The sequence below is a fragment of the Schistocerca serialis genome, chromosome 8, assembly GCF_023864345.2.
Source record: "Schistocerca serialis cubense isolate TAMUIC-IGC-003099 chromosome 8, iqSchSeri2.2, whole genome shotgun sequence".
Lineage (NCBI taxonomy): Eukaryota > Metazoa > Arthropoda > Insecta > Orthoptera > Acrididae > Schistocerca > Schistocerca serialis.
The window spans coordinates 253,533,383-253,560,704 of record NC_064645.1 but is presented as its reverse complement, the minus strand read 5'-3'; the positions used below and the strand labels follow the sequence as shown (position 1 = coordinate 253,560,704).

General features: G+C 36.9%; 1 protein-coding gene across 1 annotated transcript in view; it reads right to left on the bottom strand.

Annotated features, from left to right (window-relative positions):
• LOC126416461 (cilia- and flagella-associated protein 52) overlaps window positions 1-27,322 on the bottom strand; it is a 125,504-nt gene that overhangs the window by 7,627 nt on the left and 90,555 nt on the right. The window contains exons 10-11 of the mRNA XM_050084196.1: window positions 23,813-23,964; window positions 7,337-7,574 (exon numbers count right to left, since the gene is read on the bottom strand). Coding sequence (XP_049940153.1) covers window positions 7,337-7,574; window positions 23,813-23,964 — 390 coding nt within the window. The remainder of the gene's footprint in view (window positions 1-7,336; window positions 7,575-23,812; window positions 23,965-27,322) is intronic.

The window sequence follows — 27,322 nt, the reverse complement described above, 5'->3', positions numbered from 1 at the left end:
TATCTTGATAGACTTAACACGGCAATTAAGACAAAAATGCCCCACTGACCTTAGCGTAGTTGGAGATTTGAATATGGATGCTAACTCCACCATTATAACCTACTTGAAAATAACAGATATATTAAACTCATATAATCACACAAATATAGTGAACTCTTGACACCAGAGTAACAGAGTCAAGCTCCAGTAAGATAGATTATGTAATAGTCAACAAAAACATAAAAGACAGTGTTAACTTTCAAAGTGTTGATTTTTATTACTCAGGTGTTAGAATATTTAAGGTTAGCTGTACCAACAGCAACAAAGATAACTGAGAAGAAATGGATCCTGAATAGCACCAACATCAGTGCCTTCAAAACTAAATTAGCAGAGGAGAAATGGGACACTCTTTACCAAACTAAAGGGTCAGAAAGCAAATAGGAAAAATTTTATAGGACAGTGCTGAAGCATCTCAAAGAAATAAGCAGGTTACAAACCAAGTCTCATCTTGAAAGTAATACTAGGCTGAAACTTAAACCTAGGCTGATTAAGTTAAGGCAGAATATCTATGATCTTGACTGTTTATACAAGGAAACGAAGATACATACATTAAAGGAAAAGTACAATCAAGCCAAAGACCTTTTACACTTGAGGAAACAGATAAACAATGATACAATAGATTGTTCAGCCAACATAGGTAAGACATCCTGGAGACTAATCAATAAGCATCGTAAAGCCACCTGCAAGGAACAGAGTGAAGCAGTTAGCATTAGACACAAGGGCCACCTAGTGAAAGAACCAAATGAAGTATGTAATTTATTCAATAAGCATTGTATCTCTTCTTTTGACCAACCAGCCGCTATTTTAGATATACAGCTGGCACACCAAACAATGTCACAGATGGTATACAGCTCAAATTTATGGTGGTGAATCAACAGGAAATGTTTAACACGATACAAAAGCATCTGGATGGGATGGTATCTCAAGTGTAGTGTTAAAGAAAAGTGCCAATGAAATAACTGCACCCCTTACCTATCTTATCGGCTGTAGTATTTATGAAAATTTATATCCAAATGCCTTAAAAATAAGTGTAATACAGCCAATCCATAAGAAAGGAAATAAAGAAGAAGTTCCAAATCGTAGACCAATATCACCAATCCTTGTCTTCAGTAAAATATTTGAAACAGTTATCCTATCACAACTCACAACATTTTTCTCAAGACACAACATGCTTACCAAATCACAGTATGGGCTTAGGAAAGACCTAAGCACGGCCACTGCTGTTACCAGTTTCTTCCATGAAGTATATAACATAATAGAATGGGGTATGCACACAGCCAGAATATTTCTTGACCTGAGCAAAGCTTTTGACTCAGTAAACCATGAGCTTCTCTTAAAAAAACTGTGAGCATACAATATCAGTGATGCATAAATGAAACTTGTATCCACCTATCTGGTGAATTGGAAACAGTGTACCAAACTTACACATCAAATTGACAATAAGGTCTTAAATTTATGGTTCTAGGCGCTACAGTCTGGAACCGCGTGATTGCTACGGTCGTAAGTTCAAATCTTGCCTCGGGCATGGATATGTGTGATGTCCTTAGGTTAGTTAGTTTTAGTAGTTCTAAGTTCTAGGGGACTGATGACCTCTGAAGTTAAGTCCTATAGTGCTCAGAGCCATTTGAACCATTTTTATCTTAAATTTTAAATCCACAAGTGAAACAGTGACACAGGGAGTCCCTCAAGGCTCAGTTCTTGGACCTTCCCTCTTTTTAGCATATATTAATGACGTATGCCCCATTAACTCACACATTGTAAATTATGCTGATGACTCCTCAGTTTTATTTCATGGTAAAGATTGTGAGGAACTGAAATTTTCAGCAAGTAATGGGATACTAGAATTTTGTTCATATTTTCATGCACAAGGATTAAAGGTCAATGTAAATAAATCCCAGATGCTGATATTTACGTCTGCCAGCTCACACCACTCATGCCTAAATGAGGTATCCGGCATAGTGGCAGAAGAAGCAAATGAGTGTAAATTTCTAGGGGTCCATCTGGACTCAAACCTCCCTTGGATTAGCCACATTAATGCTGTATGTTAAAAAGTCAGCAATGGGCTGCATCATATTAACCAACTGTCCAAAATGCCGCTCACCCATGCACTTAAAACCGTGTATTATGGGACAATCTATCCCCATCTTAGCTACTGTATAGAAATATGGGGTTGTGCTGCATACATTCACGCTACTAATGCTACAAGAAAGAGGGTTTAGGATTGTACATGGAATAGGCTATAAAGACTCCTGCCATGGTGTTTTTAGACAACACAAGTACTTCACCTTATACTCTTTGTATCTTTAAAAATTAATTACTTTTTCTGTCTCACAGAAAACTGAGGTAATTAAATGTAGTAATATATATGACCACGACACCAGGTCCAAAGAGAATTACTACTGACAAAGTGCAAGATTAAAAATGATGGACAAGAGCCCATATACTAAGGGACTAATATGGTATAATAAACTGCCAGAGTCAATGAAAAACAGTAATAAAAAGCAATTCAAATTAAAACTAAGAGAATTCTGAATTGAAAAGTGTCTCTATTCACTCAACGAATTTTAAATGGTTAAGTTTAAGAGCTGTAAAATAATGTATAAAAAATAATTGGCTGTATTAATATGTGTAAGATCTAATGTATTTTGACAAACTTCAATTTAGTGTTGAATTACTACCTGTAAGGCTACAATATAAATACATTTTATGTTTGTAACTGTACTTGGTGTTTGCAAAAGCCATCATATTGATGACTCCATGCAAAAGAATGTAAATAAATAAATAAAGTATCAGTGACCATTATTCTTTTGTAGTAACAATAATTACCAAAATTACAAAGGACAATTACAACAAGCAGATAGATATAACTGTTCAGTAAACTAGATAAAAAAAAAAAACACTAGTGTCATATCTCAGTGAGGAACTTGAAATGTTCAGCAAAGGGCAGGAGCATGTAGAGGACCTAAGGTTCAAGTTTAAAAGAATTGTTGAACATGCTCTGGACAGATATGTACCCAATATAACAGTTCATAATGGGAATGAGTATATAATTTACAGTTACTGTAAAAAAACAGATTACTGCATAATACATGTAAAACAAAGTGTAATGCTATAGGTAGAGAGATATGAATGAAACACATTTGGCTGTCAAGAGAGCAATGCATGATGGCTTCAGTGACCATTGCAGCAGAATATTGTTGAAAGATATTTCACAAAACCCAAAGAAATTCTGGTCATATGTTAACACTGTCAGTGGCACCAGAGTTAATGTCCACTCCCAAACAAATTAGACAGGAACTGAGATTGAGGGTATCAAAGCAAGAGCTACATTTTGATACGTTCCTTTACAAAGGAAAACCCAGGTGAACTGCTCCAATTTAATCCTCACACCACTGAAAAGATGAATGAAATAATTGTTAGTGTTAGTAGTGTTGAGAAACAGCTGAAATCGTTAAAATCAAACAGAGCTTGATGGGATTTCTATCAGATATTATATTGGAGCTGCAGCTGTTAGCCCTATCACAGATCCTGAACAAACAACTGTGCCCAGCTATTGGAAAAAAGCAGAGGTCACACCCATCTACAAGAAGGGTAGTAGAAGTGATCCACATAGTTAACTTCCAGTATACTTGACACTGATTTGTTGCAGAATCTTATAACATAATCTGAGCTCAAACATAATGAGGTATCTTGAACAGAATGACCTACTGAATGCCAACCACCATGGGTTCCACAAACCTTTATCGTGAAAAACCCAACTTGCACTTTCCTCACATGACATACTGGCAGCTTTGGATCAAAGCTGTCAGGTAGATGCAATATTTAGTGATTTCTGAAAAGCACACCTACAGTTATTGTCAGAAGTATGATCATATGGGACATCAAGTGAAATTTTGTGACTGGACTGTGGGCTTTTTGATAGGGAGAACACAGTATGTTGTCTTGAGTGGAGAGTCTTTGTCAGATATGTAGAAGTAACTTAGGGTGTGCACCAGGGAAGTGTGCTGGGTCCATTGCTGTTGGTGTTGTATATTAATGACCTTGCATATAGTATTAATAGTAACCTGAGGCTTTTGCAGATGATACAGTTATCTGTGATGAAGTTTGGTCTGAAGGATCCTGAAGGATCCTTTTGGTCTGGAGGATATTCAGTCAGATCCGGATAAGATTTCAAAGTGGTGCAAAGAGTCGCAACTGGTTTACATGTTCAGAAATGTAAAATTAAGCATTTCACAAAACTAAAAATGTAGTATGCTATGACTATAATGTCAATGACCCACTGTTGGGATCAGCCAGTACCTGGTTGTATCACTTTGTAGGGGTATGAAATGGAATAATCATATAGGCTCACTTGTAGGTAAAGCAGATGGTAGACTTAAGTTGGTAGAGTACTGTGAAAGTGCAATCAGTCTACAGGGGAGACTGCTTACAAATCACTTGTGTGGCTGGTTCCAGAATACTGCTCAAGTGTGTGGGAATGTATACAGAGAAGTACAAGATGAATGTCAGAGGTTTGTTAGCTCCATGGAGAGTTTCACACAGATACTGAAGGAACTGATGTCACAGACTCTTGAAGATAGATATAAAGAAAGTCTCTTAACAAAATTTCAAGAATAGGCATTAAATGATGACACCAGGAATATACTACTACCCCTCTGTATTCCTTGCATAGGAGTCATGAGCATAAAATTAGAATAATACTGCAAGCACAAAAGCATTCAAACAATCATTCTCCCTGCAATCCATATGTGAATGGAATGGGAGGATCCTAATAATGGGTACAATAGGACATACCCTCTTCCATGCAGCTCACAGTGACTTCTGGAATATAGATGTAGTTTTGCTTTTGGTGCACTCTCACAGAATACAGTTCCATAAGGCAATAGGAGTAAAAACTATAGCAACCACAACCGTGCAGCAGAGTGGTGGCCAACGGAAATAGAGGTCCTCATTAGAGGAAAACAAAATGCACTCCTTCAGTGGTTGAATAATAAATATGAAGAAACAAGATCAATATACAAGGAAAACAAGAATGAAGTGATGAAAAAAATAAGGATGGCAAAAAATGAAGCATGGGAAAGAACATGTGCCAAGGTTAATAGCAAATTAGGATTTGGGAGAGCAAAAGAAGCATGGTCAGTATTTAAAGGGCTTCAACAGGGTACAAAAAACAAAACCAATCTCCAACTGACAACACAAAAAGAATGGGAAGAGTATTTCCAAAAATTATTAAATGAGGACAGAGAAGAATATCTAGAAGAAGGAACAGTGGAAGTAGATGGACATGAAGATGATGACATCCAGATTTTAGAAAGTGAAGTACTTCAGGCATTGAGAGCAGGAAAGAAAGGTAAATCACCTGGACCAGGCAATATCAATCTGGAGTGTCTGAAATATGGTGGTGACAAAATTGTGAAACTGGTACACCGTAAGACAGTTCTTCAACAAAACAATACATGGAGATTCAATACCCAACAAGATGAAGCTAGGTTACATTAATACCATATTTAACAAAGGGTATGGCAAAATTTGTTCTAACTATCGACAAATTTGTGTTACAAACACATTAATGAGAATTTTTGTGAAAGTAATTAAAAACAAACTGGAAAAAAATTTTAAAACCCAAGAAGAACAATGGGGTTTCATGGCTGGGAGATCATGTGTAGAGCATATTTTCACATTACAACAGATTTTGGAGAAACATAGGGAAAAATCAAAAAATATAGGATTAATTTTCATAAATCAAGAAAAAGCGTAGGCCTATGATACTGTTCCAAGAAAATTACTTTGGAGAGCACTACATATGGCAAACATAAACCCTTCCTTGATTAAAATAATACAACAGATGTATAAAGATAACATTTGCCAAGTGGAAATGGGCAATAAGCTTCCACAGAAATTTAGAACAAGCAAAGGCCTTTTACAGGGCTGTCCCATGTCACCATCATTACTTAAAACCTATATAGATATTAGCCTTAGAACATGGTCTCATAAATGTAATAGTATGGGATTTGAAATAAGAGATGGAGTTTACCTACATCATTTATTGTTTGCTGATGATCAAGTAGTCGAAGCACAAGATGGGGAGAATGCTAACTATATGTGCAATCAACTAGCAGTAGCATACAAAACTTGGGGCTTGTAATTACCAAAAAACAGAACACTTGACTAATGATTCAAATGAGCTATACATTGAAGGAAAGAAAATCAAAAAGATAAACACTTTCTGTTATTTGGAATCCATTTTAGAATTGAGGGAAAATCAGAGTCAGAAATCAATAAAAGAATTAGTAGCAGATGGAAGGTCATTGGGATGCTTAACTCAGTCTTATGGAACAGAAATGTAATGAGCAGAACTGAAAAATTAATATACAAATCTATGCTAGAGAGTGTGGTTCTGTATGGAACAGAGACCTGGACAATTAATCTGAAACACATTAAAAAATTACAAGCTCTAGAGATGGATTTCTGGAGAAGATCAACAAGACTCTCCAGAAAAGAGTAGATACGGAACACCAAAATAATAAGGAGAATGGAAATAAAAGAAAGAATATATGACATGATGGATAGGAAGAAATTACAGTGGTACGGGCTAGTATGGCGAATGGAGGAAGCCAGAATACCAAAATTGATGCTGGAGTGGGAACCGGAGGGGAGAAGAAGAAGAAGAGGACAACCTGTGACCACCTGGCTTCAAAATGTACAGCACACAATGCGGAGAATGGGTACAGAGGAAGAGGACACACAAAATCGAAACACCTGGATGAATATTTTGAAAATATAGTTTAAAAACCTTTATTCTGTGTGTAATAATTTCTGAATAAATTATTATGTTGGAGATAAGTCTCTGTAATAAGGGAAAGCTCAAAATAATAATAATAAGACATGATTGATAGCAATGTTTCGAAATATATTCTCCCTCATTTCCATGCCATTTTAATCAATCACATTACATGAAACAGTCTCTTATCCAAAGTGTAATGGCTAGTTTGATGGAGCTACCTAATTTTAGATTATTTTGCAATGAATGCAAATACAATATGCCTAAGTGGAAGTACTAACCGCAAGAGAGTATAAGTGATGTACAAAGGGTAAATGATAGTGACTGAAAAAAGTGAAAGAGAATGGAATAACTCATTAGGTTAAGGAAGGAAGCATTCTTTCATGAATTCCAACAGGAAGATAAGAAAAACAAAATGAGAAACATGAACAATAAAATATTTAAAAATTCTGATCTCTCTAGAGGAAATATAATGTTTGATACTTCTACAAAATTTCAGAATATAGGTGTACCAACCTTAACATACATATCACTGCTTGATGTGACAATTGATTTTCCATCTGGAGAAATATCAAGTGAGGTCAAGCCCGATGATATTGAACCTTCAAGTGTCCGTATCAGTGAGCCATCAAAAACTTCCCAATAACAGATCTTGCGATCAGCTCCTACTGTAATGACCTGGACATCACTTGGTATGAAACGTGCACACAGGAATTCTGAATTTGCACTAAGGACTTGTTTTAGAGTTAGGCACCTGCAACAAACTTTGCATGTTAGGAAGATAATTAAATTACATATGAACAAGGTTTAATATTCTCGTAAATACAATAAAGTGTAGGTCATAGTGAAAGACCAGTTGGGTGTAGTGAAGCTGTGATCAGGTATAATTCATGGATAAAAAACAACTTCATACAAGTAAGTGAAGTGGCTGCCCACCACTAAATGGTCATATTTAATCAACAACATAATGCTCTGTAACTGCCCACCAAGTGTGATTGCTGCAAGTCCTGTGAGAGGAATGGACATTAGTGATTGGAGTTCATGTCATATTTCATACCTTAACATAGTCTATGCCACTGATAATGTATCCTGAAAGAGATATAAAATAAGAGCCACAGCTTTGTCCATCATGGACATGTACTTCAAATTTAATCACTCATTAATCTGCATAATCTTGTTTATTTTTAAAATTGTCATGTCTAACAACTCCAGCATTTAGTTATTAGGAACATTTAAAAAATAGAACCCAGGAAGAAAGTAGGCCTACTTGGCCAATTATTCTAATGTAGACTAGCAATAGAAAATCCTGTAATTTAGTTGAAACTGCTTAACAATAGATCTGTCTGGATTTCAGTTTATACGTCTACTGAACAACATGTGGATTCTGTATTATCCTAGCATTTGGTTCAATGATGGAGGCAGTTAGGGACCTAATATCACATAAATGCAAATAATGCAAGTAAATTAAGTAAGATAATTTTAAAATAATAATTATTACTTCTATATCTCAAATGTGTGACCTCCTTCATACCATGCCTGACAAAAGAAGTGAACCACACAGAAGACTTGATGAGATGTCAATATCACTTCATATACACACACACTATCAGCAGGTATATGAATGACTAAAGTTATAATTTACTGTGACAGATAAAATGGTCACCAGGTTGTGTTAGTGTTGTTCATGTCTAATGTTGTTTCCAGGCCTGATGAGGCATGTAAGGGGTATGAAACAGTGAGATATTGAGTGAGCACTGTAGAGGGCACAGGATGCGTGTTGAACATGTGATATGGTGTTATCAGACCCAACAGTTTAAAAGAGTCCTCACTATGGTTCTCCATTTGGTTGGCCAGTCAAATAGTGCAGTATCCAGACTTGTTAAATGTACAGATGTGACAGTGAACCAATGTTGGACTGCATGGAAACATGAGGGCAAGCCTACTTGTCAAGATTCTGGTCAACCATGTTGACCATCACAAGGGATGATCACTGTACTGGACACCAAGCACATCATAATCCCTTCACATCTTTGCCTGTCATCCAAAAAACAATAAACGCCCTGCAACATTCTGCATCATCTTGCACCATCGATCAGAGACTAACAGCAGTTGAACTAAGGAATGACCATCCAATGCATAGAGTTCCTTTAACACCACAATAAAAATGGTTGTTTGGAGTGGTGACACGACTGGGAGGATTCGAGTGCTCATTAATGGTGCTGCATTGTATTCAGTGATAAATTATATTTCTGCACTAAGCCAGCTGGTTGTGAGTATGGCAGCAACTTGGGGAGAGGTCCCGTTATTTCATTGTTTTGGAGAGCACAGCAGTGTTAAACCTGTCATCGTGATGTGAGAAGCCATCGGGTATGATTTTGGGTCAGGTTTGGTAGTGATTAAGGGATTTCATATGGCACAACAGTACATCATGGGCATCATGGGCTCTTATGTGTTACCTTTTATGCAACAGTATTATGGTGCCATTTTTCAACAGGACAATGTTCACCCATACATGGCACTTGTCTCTGAAATGTCTGCATGATGTTGAGATAGTACTGTGGTCAGGAAGATCCTCAGATCTGTCCCAGATAGAACATGTGTGGGATCAGCTTGGATGTCAACTCCATCCTAGCACCAGTGTCCAGGATGTTAAGAACCAGTTAAAACAGTTGTGGGCCAGCTTACCATAGGAGAGAATACAACAGCTTTATTACATCCTTCATAGCCAAATCAGGGCATGCATCCAGGGCAGAGGGCATGCAATGTCATAATGATAAGTGGGCAAGCATGCTCATTGTCGAGGTTTGGTCAAACACATCTGACCCTCAAAGGGAGGATCACCATACTGTGCACCAAGCACATCACAAGAGTCCATTGTTACTAAGTACCATTACTTCAGAATAGTATAATGTATAGAAGTGAACCTGTAAAAAATAAACCAGTTGCTGATTGTAGTCATCAGCTGATTAACATCAGTCATAGTTCATAAATTTATGGTTTCATGATGGTTTGCCATAAATTCTCCATCAGTGTTATATACACAATTAATATGCTACATGATAATTCAGAAATGTTTAGTTAGTCAACAAAATGACAATTATTCCAGTATAGCTGGTTTTGGTCACTGCATAAATTATTTTTGGATTATATTATGGCCACAGAAGTATATTAACAAATTACTCCATTTTTAACAATATACTACATCAAAACTGATGGTTAAATCGATCTTTCCCTCAGTAGTTAACAAGGAGAACTTAACATAAGTCATTCTCTGTCATAATCAAAACTTCATAGAGTGAAAGAAGGGTGAAAATAAAGGGACACACATTTTGACTTAGGAGCAAACACCCAATAGTTTCAAACAAAATGATGGTTACAGTTTCAAAATGACTGCAACAGTCTGCTTGCACAGTATCATAACAAGTGAGTCAGTAGGGCACAGATCAGGCTAAGTTTTCAAATTTTTGTGACCTGTGTTCATATCCATCTGTGTGCTTTTTTTATCACAGAAATATGTGGGATCATGAAGCACAGTGATTTACTGAGAAAAGAAATAGGCATTTAAAATCTTATTAAAATAGTTTATTAACAGTAATGGAAAACAAAAAAACATATAAATTCTATAAAGAGTGTTCAAATGGAAAGGTACAAAATGTTATAAGAACCAGATCAGGTGCAATTTTCATATGTTTCTTTGGGATAACATAGTGAGACACCTTCGGACAAACCAGAGTCAAAGCAGGACAGCATGCAATAGAAGCATGCATCATCACCTCCCCATAAAAGATTCAAAGCTGCGCCCTCAGCATGAAGCTGATGCTCAGCATCTTTCTCAATGTCTGAGGTCCAATACGTATCGAATTTCTTCAGCATGGATAAACCATTGACAGTGACATGCACTCTGAGACAGTCCATAGCCTACGGAAGTCCATTAAGAGCAAATGGCCTGGGCTTCCCATGGAAGGACCGATTTTGCTCCATGATAACATGTGTCCACACTTCTCCATTGTCACACAAAGTGTAATGGCCAAGTTCCAGTGGGAACTGCATGAGCATCTACCCTACAGCCCAGACATGTTGTCTGGTCACAACCACATGTTTGGTCCACTAAAAAAAATATGGCAAAGAGAAGTGCTTCAACTTGGATGACAAATTGAAGGACACAGTGGAGGACAGGCTCTTGTCAGAACCAGAAGAAATTCTGGGAACAGTGAATCCTTCAGCTTGTGAAACAGTGGAATAGTTGTGCTCAGGCCTCTAGTGATTACTTTTGAATAAAGACTTCAGTTATGCTCACAGTGTTGTTTTGTAGTTTTTCTCTTGAATAGCACTCATCACATTAAATTTCCTTTTATGATGGATGTTTAGCAATAAAAACATGTATTAACATATTTGTTAAAGGGAAGACACTTTTGTTGACCTGCAGTGTGTACATTTATTGACAAATGAAGAATTACATTTTCTGATTGCCCAAGTGTCCCTTTCCTGTCACACAGCAGAGGGAAATCACGTGTAGAAGTGATTTAATTAAAATATGCAACTTGACCATCAACTGCAAGCTCCAAGTTTTGAGCAAATGCTTCAATATGCCTAGTCTGGCACGAAATTATCACCAGATCATGAGGTACCTAGCAACGTTAATGAGGCTGCTTTACCTTATGATATCCACACTAAAAAATCTGACTGTGGCATATATGCTTCCACATATTGCTTCAGGTGTTCTGAATTTTATGCTATGAATGTTTTTGTGATAGATATAACCCTGGTATATGCATTGGTTCTCTTGAAGTATGAAAGTAAAAAATTAAAGTAAAGATTGAAGCACTAGAATTTATATGTTTTTCACTTACAGTTATTGATACAACATTTGTGATGATAAAATCTATTCTTAATAATATTTGAAATGTTTATTTCTTTTGTCAATAATTCCATTGTATTTCATGTCACAAAAATTGTTGATGACACATACTTCTGCAACAACAAATGACTATTAAAAGAAGAAAAAATATTTGTGTGTGTGTATTTGGGGGGGGGGGGGGGGGGCAAAACTTTGAAACCATGCTGTAAACCCCTACACTACTAAAGAAGCACTTGTTCTCTCACTTTGCAAGCAGTCATTTTCTCTGAAACTATTGGGTGTTGGCACTCAAGACAAGATAGGTGTCCATTTATATTTTCATCCTATGTAATTTTGACTATGTCAGAGAGTGAACTATGGCCAGTTCCCCTCATAAGTGTACATTGCCTTTTTTCAAGGGGTGCTAGTTTCACAAGATATGCAGGACAGCTTCTATGAATTTTGGGAAGTAGGAGACATGTAACGGCAAATATGAACCTATGAAATTGGTTTGTGAGTCTTTCCTTGATAACTCAGTAAGAGAATTGCTTACAAATAGCAAGGTTGTGGGTAGGAGTCCTGTTCCAGCACACTGTTTTAATTTGTCAAGAAATGTCAAAATTGTTATAGGCAAGAGAACATGCAAAAAATATACTGTTATGGCTAATAAGATTTGAAGATGCTTGCTGTGATGAATGAAACTGGTTATACAGTGCAATAATTATTTATTTCTGGAAGATTTTGTGAGTGGCATCATATATTGAAGTTTGATGTCTTCAATTAGGAATGTCTCTCTCACTAGTTGGTAGACTAGTCTAGATCTTATTGTCTTTGAGAGACCTAGTGCTCTTTTTAGATAATTTGATTTTACCTTTTCTTGTGTTTCTAGATTTTTTCTGTCAGGTGGTTCCATACAACCTCTATCCCATAGGCCAGGATTGGCAAGATTTTTGTGATGAATAATTTCATGGCCATTTATAGACTGAGTAGGTGGATGTTTTTAATGTCCTGTATTGCTATTATTGACTGGGCTGTACATTCTGTTGTATGTTTTGTGAAGCATTTGGCTGTTGGTTGCAATGTCACCCCTAGGTATTTAATGTCTGATGAGATTTTTATTTTTTGTCCTCTGATGTTGATTTCTGCATTCTTGAGTGTTTTGCCTCCTTTTCTGAAAACCACCATTTCGGTCTTTGTTATGTTTATGTGTAGTTTGTGTTCACTGCACCATTCATCTATTTTCTCAATGATTTTATGCAGCTTCTGTATATCTGTTGATCCTACTGCTATGTTGTCAGTGTATGCATATATGTGTACAGCTTCTTCATATATTCCAGTTCACAGTACTTCTTCAGTGGCAAGAATGTACAGCAAAGGGCTCATTGAGTTACCCTGTAAGACCCCGTTTGATTGCAAAATGAGGTTCGAAAAAGAGAGGTTGTCTGATATTGTGATTAAGTTGTATTCGAGGATTGACTTGATTATTCTTGTCCATACGCTATCTTCTCCCATAAGTGTTGATCTTCCAAATCTGAAGCCCATTTGTGGTTCTGGGAGGTGACTGTCCATGCAGGCTTTGATTTTTTTGTGTGATTATCTTTGAAAACATCTTGAACTGAGTATTTTGAAGAGCTATGCCTCTGGTACTTGTTTGTGTCTGTTGGGTCTCCTCTACCTTTGTAGAGAACTTTTATTATTGAGTGTCTCCATTGGGTCAGAATTCTTCCAAATTCCAGGCATTTGTTGAATAGTTTGATCCATAAGTGTTGGAGAGCCTCTTTCGCATCTTGTATATGTTCATTATATATATTATCGGGTCCTGCTGCTTTCTTGTTCTTTAGTGTTTTTTTTTACTTCTTTTACATCTTCTTCATTTAGAGGTTCCCAAACATTGTCTTTTTCCTTTGTTTGATGTTGTTTCTCTTTCTTTGGGGGCGTTTGGATTCTTCATTTGTTCAGTATCTTACTGAAGTGGTCTTTCCATTCCTTCATGTTTATATTTGGTGTATGAGCCTGTTTTCTTGGTCTTGCTACTATGTATGGGTCTTTTGCTGCTTCATCCACTTCTCTTTTTGCCTCTTTTTCTATGTATTCCTTTTATTCTCTTCTATTAGTTTTTGGTAGATTTTCCTCTCTTCTGCATATAGTTTGCATGTTTCCTCATGGTGCCGGTTTCTTAATCTGTGGAGCATTCTTAGATCAGTGTTCCTTTTGCTATAGCATTCAGCATCAGACCATCTTTTTGCCATCCTTGTTTTTGGGTTTGTTTGTATCACTGAATTTTGTTCTTTTTGTTTGATCAATTTATTATTAATCCTTAAAGTCAATCTATTTAAGAAACTGAAATTTCTTAGATAAGCAACTTCTTTTTCAAATTTCAAGAACACAGCTAATAATGATAGTTAGTGCACTGTAGCTGCATGTGTCATCTTTCTCTTACCCCTCCAGTTCTGAGTACAGCCCACATCATTGAATCTTTTAACTATTTCTGTACAAAAATATGTTATAGACTTGACCACTATGCATTTAATAATGTGTGGCATGTGATATAATTATTATTGTAGTTGAAAAATGCAATGTAAGCAGAAATATTTACGATAAACATGATTTCTTGCCATTTTTTAGAAGTGTATATGAAGAATCATGAAAGCCAGATCATATTTTTCCAAAAAATTTCACCTGCACAGCTTAAAGACATAACCCATCTCTGAAACTTCCCGGCAGATTAAAACTGTGTGCCCGACCGAGACTCGAACTCGGGACCTTTGCCTTTCGCGGGCAAGTGCTCTACAAACTGAGCTACCGAAGCACGACTCATGCCCGGTACTCACAGTTTTACTTCTGCCAGTACCTCGTCTCCTGTAAGGTTTGGAAGGTAGGAGACGAGGTACTGGCAGAAGTAAAACTGTGAGTACTGGGCGTGAGTCGTGCTTCGGTAGCTCAGTTGGTGGAGCACTTGCCCGTGAAAGGCAAAGGTCCCGAGTTCGAGTCTCGGTCGGGCACACAGTTTTAATCTGCCGGGAAGTTTCATATCAGTGCACACTACGCTGCAGAGTGAAAATCTCATTCTGATAACCCATCTCTATTTACTAAAAAATTTAGTTCCTTTTCGAGTTAGCCTTGTCAATCTGACTGTTGATCTAAATGTACCAGGTCAGCACAGAGGATACAGGGAACCAATCAGTTTCTTGCACATTCTCCACACTATATGCCACTCAATTTTTCTTAAGGGTCATAATAAAAGAGGAAGTGTACCATCATAAACCACTTAAGCTGGGCACACTTTGAGACAAGATTCAATCAGTGAACACCGAAAATCCACTGAACACTTTGGCAGAAGCTATGGAACAATGGTGAAGGCCAACAATTTGAACATTTCCATTAGGCATAAATCAAAATATTTAGGTTAACCCGGAAGGTACACTTGTAGATACACAAATGAATTTTCTATGACATTTTTATGCTGCATTGTGGAGTTTCTGAAAGATTATACTTCAGATATAAATTGAAATATGTAGTTCTTCCAGAAATATAACTACACCTTTACAGACACACTGTGACTTGCCAAGATAGACTAGAAAGATATACCGTATATACTCTAATAATCCATGCCCTCGAATAATCTGCACACCCCAATTTTGAGGAAGAGGAAAGAAAAATTATTTTTTGCTTTAATTTGTTTTATTTACAAAAAAACATTGTTCCAACATTATGATGTGTTCAAAAGTATGTGTAATAACTACTGGTTTGAAGCAACACTGCTGTACAGGTTGATACATCGTTACAACACAACCGATACAGTGGTGTGCAGCTGGCCAGCTGGCGGGCGGGCAGCCAGCGGCATCCAGCTGGCCGGCTGGCCCATTAGGCAGGCGGGCAGCCGGGGAACATTATCACCGCCAGCCGGGAATCTACGCGTACCTAAAATAGCAAAAAAAGAAATGTGAATTATCTTGTTTAAGAATTTGTTAATACGGTATGTGCAATAAAATATTTTAGTCAATACCAGTATGTTTCCTCTCTTACCACTCTATTCATCACTTTCATCATCATCACTAGTGGGAGAATCATTGTCGTCTTCACCATCTTCCCATAGAGCGTCGTCCTCTGTTCCATCCAGTAAATTTGTGATATTTTTTGAAGGATTTTTCCACCAGTGGTTGTGGAATGGAGTCCCATGCACTTTTCACCCATTCACAAATCTGGGACAAATCTGGTTTACAGTGCAGATTTATCACATAACGATGAAAATTCACTACCTTTTCCTTGTAATCGCCTGGAAGCCACTGAGTGATAGTAGTTTCCCTCTGGGATCCTAAACCATTTCAGTTGAAAAATCTTGATAGCCAGCCCCGGCTAGCTTTGAAACTGGTAATGCCTAGTTCTTTGGCTAAAGACAATGCTTTAATTTGGCACATTTCACTCGTCACCACGCATCCGTATTGTCGCTTCTCATCTACATAATCGCAGAGCCTTTTCTCGAGGTCTGGGTGTTTCGCTTTTTGGCCGTGAAATGCCCAGCAATTACTATTAGTTTCTTGAAGCTGCGTTTTATTTTTTCTCCAGTCATGAATACAACTCTCACTCACGTCGTACTTTCTTCCTGCCGCACGGTTTCCAATATTATCGGCTTCTTCAACAATTTTCACTTTTTCTTTAGCTGTGTACGAGTGATAATGAGAAATTGTAGCCATAATTAACAAGTTTGAAGATGTTAATACTTCACTCAGTGGCACCGACTTAAGGGGGGCAAGGTACTTTGTACCGCCCCAATAGTTAAAAGTAGGGGCCTCGCCCCCCGATATTCAAACATGAATTTCTCAATGCTCTCTCCCCCTTCCTCATCCTTTCCTGGGAAATCTGTTAAAACGTGCACATACATTTTTGCATAATAATATGTAATGATTATGTAGGAAAAAAATACTGATTTTACGAGCTATTCCCTATTCTTTTCTGCTACTCCTCAATGTCTGCATATGGCAAATTGTCATGACAGGGTTTGTCCCCTGCATCTGTACTATTTGCACACTTTTACTGTACGGAGGTATGCAGGGAACAAAAGCTCACCATCAGCTCGCAGCGCTTTGGCTGCTAGGACGAGCTCCAAAGCAGCCTGCTGGCAGCTTGTAGAAGAAACTAATGAGCAATAGTGACACTGAATTTGATGACGATCGCTAGAAGGACTAGGTAACATTAAAGACTCTTCATTCATTTTTGTAAATTCTACTGACAATCACTAGGTATAACACCACACAAATCAGCACCAGCTCCAGGGATTTTGCCGCACCACGCGAATATGTCAAGTGCCCCCCTTTTTTGACATAGTAAACTTTTCCCACAATGTATTTCATACATTACGCCTTATTTTCTCATATCACACTCATTCGTCTCTTTGTTGTGAATATGCCTTTAATATCAAAGTAGCAGTCAGTGATACATTTACAGTGCAATACATTTTAAGCCATTTTTGTTGGAGGAAATGTTACTTTTGTAAATCAAAGCACACTGTTTCTGTACTATAGACAATTTTCAATAGGACCCTTGATTTTATGAATAATTTGTATTTCCAATTTATTCTCACATTCCTTCATTTACACAAGATGGATTTGCCACCCCCAAAAATCTGCCGCCCTAGGCCATGGCACGGTTCACCCCCCCCCCCCCCTCCCTCCCCCCCGCCCCCTCCCTAGAGCCGGCCCTGACAATAATCAACACTATTGTTACATAGCTACTACTTGTTAGGCACACAGTACTAATATGGAGGCCACAGCTAATGTTGGCAGCGAACGTAAATATTCTGGAGCTGGCCATCACCAGTGGTCAGTTAGTCTTACTGTAACTTGGTTGAGTTGTTAATCTTTTGTCCCTTACTGTCCAGTTTAAAATGGACAAGTTTATAATTAGGTAAAAATGTGACAATGTGCCAAGTGTTAGCAATGGTGATGGTGAAGCTATACCTAGTGTTAGTGGTGCTGTGTGTGACAACAAAGACACAGATAGTGACGGTACTGTGGCGGTGACAAAGAACACTGTTCCCGGAAAAAAACAACGCTGTTATCAGCCCTCTTGGAAACAGCAATTTGCATGGATCGATTACAATAAGGTAAAAGATGTTTTTTTTTTTTGTTTTTCAAAATTTGCAGGCAAATGTTTGAAGAAAATCGTTTTCAGTTTTCTCACAAAATGGAAAAAACTTTCATGGAAACTGGTTATTCAAACTGGAAGAACGGGATAGAAAAGTTGAAAGCACATGAAACATTGGGCTGGCACAGAGAAGCTGTACTGAAATTCAAATTCTTAAAATCGAATGTCAATGTATTTAGCCAGATTTCCAAAGGAAAACTGACACCAATGAAAGAAAACCGAGCTTGTTTACTAAAAATCATATCTTCTCTCCGTTATTTAATATGTGGGCATACTGATTAAACAAGTAACTTTGACAATTTATTACACCTTCAATGTGAAGGTAACCAGCTACTTTTAATATGGCTACAGTGCGAAACTTACAAATGGACATCCCATGATGTGCAAAACAAAATTTTGGCCATTTTAAGTCATACACTTCTTAGAAAATTACTGGAGGATATGAAGAGTGCAGAGTATTTTGCAATAATAGCAGATGAAACAACAGACATAGCCACCAAAGAGCAATTTAGTATCTGTATAAGATTTGTTGATGCTTCACTAGATATAGAAGAATATTTTTTAGGGCTATACTCAATACAAAGTACCACATCTAAGGCTCTGTTTGATATTATTATCGACATTTTAAGATGATTTGATATGCCTACATCTAATTGTAGGGGCCAATGCTTTGATGGTTCCGCTAACATGGGTGGATTATATAATGGTGTCCAGGCAAAGTTTATGGAAATGGAGAAGAGAGCTATGTTTGTGCACTGCTTTGCACACTGTTTAAATCTAACACTACAAGATGCTGTGAAAGCAGTTCCAGAATGTCAAAATGCTTTGAATGTTATGAAGGACTTAATACATTTTGTGAGAGATTCATCTCTAACATTAGATCTTTTTGCTCACCTGAAGGCAGATGCCTCTACAAATTTGAAACCACTCTGTCCTACAAAGTGGGCCCTAAGGTACTTGGCAATGTCTTCAGTTTTGTCCAGCTATACAGAACTTCAGGAATTTTTTCTAAATGTTTCAAGAAATGACAATTCAGACACTGGGGCCAAAGCAAATGGCTTTTTGATTAATATGCAGACATATGATTTATTTTTCATGTTATTACTTTTGGTAAAACTGTTTGGTCACATTGATACTGTAAACATAGCACTACAGAGAAAATCCCTACACATAGAGGAGGCCAATAAGATGACTTCCACTCTTGTAACTTCTATTAAATTTATGAGAAATAATTTTGAATCATTCTGGGGTGAAGTAACTTCAAAATGTCAAAATATGGATGTTGATTCCCCAAAATTACCCCGTAGAAGAAAAGCCCCTAAGAAATACGATGACTCCATCAATTCATCTGTAGAAACATTCACTGAAGTATGTGACAAATATAGAAGATTGTATTATGAAACAATGGATACTGTAGTGCTCCCAGAATTTTACAAAATTCTGGAGACACTTGTGTTCCAGCCGTTTTGAACCCATGTTATTTTAAAGCAGGGCGTAAGAATGAGCATGGGATACTGCACCCATTTATTGTTTGTGCACGCGAAACTGGAAGGGAAATAATTCGTTGGTGCTGGCAAGTCTTCAGCACGACCTGCCAAGAATAAACAAATGGCCCGGAAGCTCCGTGGCCGGCTGCAAAGAGTAATGTAGGTTTATATTGTTGAAAAACAAATGGAGTGACTCAAGATAGTGACTGTTTAGCAGACGTTGAACTGCTGTTGAGAGTATGTGGACTGGACGTGGATAGTCAGCCACGATAAAAGCTTATGTATTAATTGTGTTCAAAAATGTGTAATTAACTGATCTTGGGTGCCCGGTAATGTGTGGGCTTACATCATAAAGTTTAGTTGCTGGGTGACATTTCTGAAACCTCTCTGTTTTCATAAACCTCTTCAGTCCTTTTCCTTCACCACTTTTTATTCCCTCTCAACCTTTTGCAGGAAGAAGGAGCCACTCACTCCAAAAGCTTGCATATGTATAACCTTCTTTTATGTGTCCATATGTTGAAAAGAAAAGTTGCTACTCACCATATAGTGGAGATGCTGAATCACAGATAGGCATAACAAAAAGACTGTCACAAATATAGCTTTTGACCAGTAAGGCCTTCATTAAAATTAGACGACAAACACACACATACATCCTCACACAAATGCAACTCACACACATGTGACTGCAGTCTCAGGCATCTGAGGCCACACTTTTATGTGTGTCTTTTCCTGTTGCTGTTTGGTGAGTAGATTTTTTTCTATTGGTCCAGTTACATTATATTGTCAAAACCTGACAGCAAAGTAATTACTATTATGTGTTGGATCCAGATACACACGTATCTTAAACAGTTAAGTTAGTAAGCACTGCCTCACAGTATACTCTGTCATTCATGAACAAATAATCCCTTTAAAGAGAGTTATGATTTTTAATGCTACTGCTTCCTGATGAGATTCTGTATGAGACTGTGGTCGGGTGTAATTGTCAGAATGGTGCTGTTTTAGTGAACAACACACAGTTATTCCATCAACAAAACATGGCAACTCTGATACCTTGCTTCATTTAGGGGTGTTGTTGTTTGAGTACCAACTGCATTTCCTGTTGATGTTATTGCAGTTTAAGACTTCCTAAAACTGCAGCTGTTATTTCTTGTCTCTTGCGCAGATATCAATACTGATTCCATCACAGGAGATATAAATGTTATCAAGTCAAAGAGGTTGCAGGGCACAGTGACTCATGATGAGCCTCACTCCTAGTGGCTCGCCTGGTGCCACCACCAAGAGGTCAGACTGCCTTTATAAGTGGAGGCCAATAACCCCCACTGACATATCATTCACAGATTGAAGACTGTTGACATCATACTTGTGACATGCTACAAGAGCTTGGCTACCCTTCCCTTGACTGGGCTACAGATTCCTATACAGATTATTATTTGCTGTGCTCATAATGACTTTCCATGAACTTACAGATGCTCTAACATTATTTTCTGCCAAAAAGCTAGCTTTCTCATGCCAGCTCCAATTGTTCTTGGTTTTGTGCACTTTAATTTCTGAGGTTGTTTAATTGTGAATTAATAAAACTTGTACATGTTGGTACAGGGGAACCAAACGAGTGTACACAATTATTGTTGCTTACTTTGCCGCCATAGTTGCTGACTTTGCTCTCACAGTTTCAAAAATTCAGGATATGTGCTTAATTTTGATACTTAGTTATAACACGCAAGAGTGTCACAGTTTTTACAGAAATAATGGAGCAGAAACAGAAATGTACTAACACATTTTGGTGACAGCTCAAGGTGAAGTATAACATTTGAATTCAGTAAAAAGCCTTAAACTGCAAGGGCACTATGGAGTAGGTCACAGATATGTAGAAAGAGTATAACAAGAAAATTAAAGTCAATTACATAAGGCCAAGCACCATCAAAACATAATCCAACCAAAGATTAATCCTCATTTGTACCAAAGTACTGCTTACTGACAACATTCTATTCAAGGCTGTGGTCAAGTGTAAATGCCAAACCAGTGCATGGTAACTCTGTTACCATCCCTCACTATAGCACTGCCACATTTTGTGAATTCCCAAGTGTTTTTGTTATTTACATCTGTAAACTTCAGTCTATATTTGAATTATAATTGTTGGAGATTAACTACAGGTTACAGCAGAAAAGTGCATTCATACTCTGATATGTCATAGAAAGAAATGCTTATTTAAAAGCTAATGATGTCTGTGTTGTTACATATGCCTAAATGCCACTAGTCAGTCAATTTCAAGTGAGTGGTTGCCTTTCTTCATTTTTGTTTATTGCTTCCATCCAAGTACTTTGTTTTATTCAGAGGTGTGATATTTTTGACAGTGAAACACTCAAAAAATGTCAGAATGGGAGGATTCAAACAGTAAATCACCAAGCAATTTTCAAAACTGGGCATTGATAACAAACTCACCTACTTATTCTAACTGGTTTCATAGAGCTCATCATAAAGGAAAATTGTCAGGGATGTGGAATGAGCCAGAAGTACTATAGGAGGAGGATGCTACCACTGTAACTGCTTTTGTATGCTACATTAAGAACTAACGATAATTAATATCTCAGTATTATGAGATGGCTAGTTGGTACTCACTATATGGTGGAGATGATGAGTTGCAGATAGGCTCAACAAAAAGACTGTCACAAAATAAGCTTTTGGCCAACAAGGACTTTGTCAAAAATACACAACAGACACACACACACACACACACACAATCATGCAAACACAACTCACACACATATGACCACAGTCTCTGGCAGCTAAAGCCAGATTGCCTATCTGCAAATCAGCATTTTTGCTATATGGTGAATAGCAACTATCCTTTTCATAATACTGTTACATTTCATCCTTTATTTTCATAACTAATAGCTGTTGATGCTGACACAAAAAGGCACTTCTTCTATCCTTTATAGGCTGAAGTGGTTCTAGATATGTGCCTCAATTGGAAGAATATTTGAGCTCTGCAAAAATGTTTTATTGTCTGGTTATACTATTTGACATTTTTTACTACTGTTACTCAACCATTGTGCACAAATATATTGATCTTTACTGGTTAAAAGCACTCAATTAAAAATATATGTTTATTTTATCCAATATTATTCAGATTTTTGAATGAGTTAATACCATGGATAATCTTATAAGATGAGCTGATAGGAAAGTATGTTCTCAATTTATTTTACAATTTATTCTCGTTTTTGTTCCAAAATGGATAGTTGAAATCTGAGTCTTAGACATTTATGCAGAGCCTACATGAAAATAATTTCATACATTATGTTATGGTCAACTGTATTGTATCTGAAATGAAACTGATTTTTATTAAGAGCTTGAATAGTAAATGTAGTGATTTGGACATATTAGAATGCCAACTAGGCCTACAATGAAAATAAAATTACAAGATACTTCGATTATCATCTTAACACAATATTCTTAGTAACTGTTTCTGCAAAATAAATAAGGGTTCCCACAGCAGAAACACAGGAAATCATTTTAGAAGATAAGAGTCCCTTATGAGTTTGTCATCAACCAGATGTTACACCTACTACTGTACAAAATACACTTAACTATACTGATTTGTCAACACTCATTCACTTTGTCAGTCAACTGATATCGCAAAATCACACATTTGAAGTGTCATTTTCTATGTAGCTATTGATTCCTGTTTGTGGATAACAGAGCTGGCAGTTATTGATCTGTAAAGGAATACTATGGGTTTCTGCTGGATTGATTACAAATTTAATTTTTCTGCTTTGAACAAGTTGTTAACCTGTTCGACAACTTTACTGCCTATGTGTGGCACAGTTAATGCTGCACCTGTGATCCATGTGTTCATATCATGAATTCACTTATATCACAATAAGAAGTGGGTCAAGCACAAACTATCAGGGATGTCAATTGTGAAGAGTTCCAATTAAGGTTCTATTCTCATTCTGATATCACAGTCTGTTACTAAAACCCTCTGTTGCCTGTTGCACAGTCATGACCTGAAGTGTGGAAGGGAATAAAATATACCAGAATAGCACAGTACTAATGTAGTGTATTCTATAAAATCATTATTATTTTATTTGTTGAAATTAAATGTGAGGCTTTATCTGCTCATCTTTTGAAAGCGCCTAACAAGTCTTTATCTGAACTGGGCCCTGATAGTGATTAACATTGAGAATTAAAGATATTTGTATTTTATCATACATTAACCTAGTACTTTTAGTAGCTCTTTCACACTTTCATGCTTCAAAATTACACTTAGCCATTGCAAAGAACACTCATTTTTTTCACAGATGACATCACATTAATCTTCTGCATAAAGAGAGTCAAAGTCTATGATCAGGAAATCTTTGCATCTTATGGATAAAATTGGGAAAGTCTAAACTTTATGCATGTAAATGTGTAAGTTATTATAATTGTATTTGCTAATAACTATGAATTAAGGTTTTTTTCCAACTGGTTCAGGTTATTTGGTGCCAGAACACTAATAAACATGCATTACATATACAAAGTACTTACTCAATGTCCCATATGATACATGTTCCATCAGTACAAGAACTGACTGCCTCCTTGTTAGAATTAGAAATGGAGATTGAAGATACAGCCCCTCTGTGTTCTCTTAAACTAGCTAGGAGCTTCTGATAACTTGTTTTCATCTCCCATACACGTATCTAATTGTAAAGAAAAGTAAGATTTAACTAAAATTATTACTTTGCAAAAACAGACAATGTCTGATGGGATACCACAATCATTGGTTATACACTGTTACTCATAATCCATCTTGATTACAAAAACGTTTATTCACATGAGCGGTTTCGGTTCCTCTAGACCCATTTTCAGATGTGAAATGATAATGATGCTGATTTACTATTTCACAAGTGCAAACCTTTTTTTTTTTTTTTTTTTTTATCCTATCCAATCAACATCAAATGTACCAGACTGTATCTGCAATTTAGGTTACAGGAGTAACCTGTCCACACACAGCAACCTTCACATGCTGTCACATAAAATTGGTTGACAGAATGCACATCATTTATATTAAATATATAACTATTATCAACAGGTGGCGTCTGGTACATTTGTTACATTACATATTGTGGTGCGATGGACCTCAGATGACTGAACGGCTTGCAGCACAAAATCGAAACAGTGGGAACCACAGAAGCAGACCATGGAGGAAAACAAGTCTACACCAGCGCATGGATATAAAAATTGCCCTATGTTTTAGATAGTATAAAATTGATAATTTTGTTGTGTACTTTAATCTTGACAAGTACAGATTTTTAACCTTGACAACTACAGATTTTAATTAGGTATTTTAGAGATAAAAGTAAATTAGAAAAATCTACTTAATACAGTATGTGCATATGTAATGTAACAAATGTACCAGATGCCACCTGTCTATAATAGTTTCATAATTAATATAAATGGCATGCATTCTGCCAACCAATTTTATGTGACACAACATGTGAAGGTTGCTGTATGTGGTCGTGTTACTCCTGTAACTGAAATTGCAGGTACATTTGATGTTGATCGGATAGGATAAAAAAGAAGGTTTGCATTTGTGAAATAGTAAATCAGTATCATTATCGTTTCAGATCTGAAGATGACTCTAGAGGAACTGAAACCGGTCATGTGAATAAACATTTTTGCAATCCAGACAGATTATAAGTAACATTGAAATTATTACATCTGTAAATTATGCACTGATTATTAAATCAACAATTAAAATTATTTGAAATCATAGGTTTTATAAATCATATAAGTTTTATCTTGTCATTTTGCCTTGATCACCACATTTTTAAAACTCTGAACTAGTTTTTTGATGCTCTGTATTTCTGTTTTTCTTTTCATATTATATTTTGTGTCTACTAACCTACAAATTCATATCATTCCTAAGGTGAACATTAATTTGTAGGCAATAATTACTCAAGAAGCGGTATCACAGTATCTGCCATTCATGTTAATTTTCTCATTTTCCCTTAATTTCTCCAATTTTTACTCTTATAATCAACTGGTCAGATACATTTTGTACTATTCAACAAATTTAATCTTTTTTATTCCATATGTTATGTGTCTCAGCACGCTTCATAGTCTGTAATCTAGTTAATAAATTATTGACTAACAGAGATCTGACTATGAAAAAGCATAATTTCTGGTTGCAGTCATTCCTTCAATAACACTCCATCAGTTTTAAGCAAGTTTGTACACTTGCTTCACACCAACTCTCAGACTTAAAAAAATCTGCACTTGACAAAAATAATTGTAATTTCCTACTCTGTATGCACATATATATCTGGTGCACAGGGTATGGGACTCACTGGGAAAAAAAGTTTTACCTTTATATTGCATAAGAAGCTAAACACTTGTGTCTCACAAGTTTCTCTTTGTTAAATAATTTGTTTCCTTCTGAATCACCTCTCCTTCACTGGTGGAAGTGAACCCAGAAAATAATAAGAAGTATGTTGGTATTATTGTAAGTTTCTCTCAGCTAGGACACACTCATATGCTAAACTGCCTGATGTGCCCTGGATATGATTTCATGAACTGCGCCTATATTAAAATTTTACAGTACTATTTTCTAATTTATTTGTACTCCATTCTCCTTTTTTCCATTCTTCTGAGTGGCAATGAGTGTTGGTACTGGGTTCCCACAGATGTCTGTTCTATTTGCCTCTATATTCACATTTGTGTACCCTCAGTTTTGGCGGCAGGTGCTTACAATTTGTCTGTTATGCATGTTTACTTTGATCTCCTAGTACAGCATTGTTATGATATGAATAAATAAGAAGATCATTGCGCACATTAATCCTTTAGAGTAACTTACAACCTCAGTCTCTCCATTGTTTCTCAAAGTGTTTTAAAACACTCATAAAAAAAAGTTTTGCATCACCTTGGCTCTGAGAGTTCTGGAACCTGTACAGAAAATTGGAATAGAGATTAGCATAAACATCATTTCTGTCCTTTTTGTCATTGTTGTTGTGGTCTTCAATCCTGAGACTGGTTTGATGCAGCTCTCCATGCTACTCTATCCTGTGCAAGCTTCTTCATCTCCCAGTCACTACTGCAACCTACATCTTTCTGAATCTGCTTAGTGCATTCATCTCTTGGTCTCCCTGTACAATTTTTACCGTCCACGCTCCCCTCCAATACTAAATTGGTGATCCCGTGATGCCTCAGAACATGTCCTACCAACTGATCCCTTCTTCTAGTCAAGTTATGCCACAAACTCCTCTTATCCCCAATTCTATTCAATACCTCTTCATTAGTTATGTGATCTACCCATATAATCTTCAGCATTCTTCTGTAGCACCACATTTCAAAAGCTTCTATTCTCTCCTTGTCCAAACTATTTATCGTCCACGTTTCACTTCCACACATGGCTCCACTCCATACAAATACTTTCAGAAACGACTTCCTGACACTTAAATCTATACTTGATGTTAAAAAATTTCTCTTCTGCAGAAACGCTTTCCTTGCCATTGCCAGTCTACATTTTATATCCTCTCTACTTCGACCACCATCAGTTATTTTGCTCCCCAAATATTATCATGAAAACCACACATTGCATGTTGTACCACCATACAACGAGACCTTCATAGGTGGTGGTCCAGATTGCTGTACACACCGGTACCTCTAATACCCGGTAGCACATCCTCTTGCATTGATGCATGCCTGTATTTGTCATGGCATACTATCCACAAGTTCATCAAGGCACTGTTTGTCTGGATTGTCCCACTCCTCAATTTGGCGTAGATCCCTCAGAGTGGTTGGTGGGTCATGTAGTCCATAAACACCCATTTTCAATCTATCCCAGATATGTTTGATAGGTTTCATGTCTGGAGAACATGCTGACCACTCTAGTCAAGTGATTTAGTTATCCTGAAGGAATTCATTCACAAGATGTGCATGATGGGGGCGCAAATTGTTGTCCATTAAGACGAATGCCTCGCTAATATGCTGCCGATATGGTTGCATTATTGGTCGGAGGATGTCATTCACATATCGTACAGCCATTACGGTGCCTTC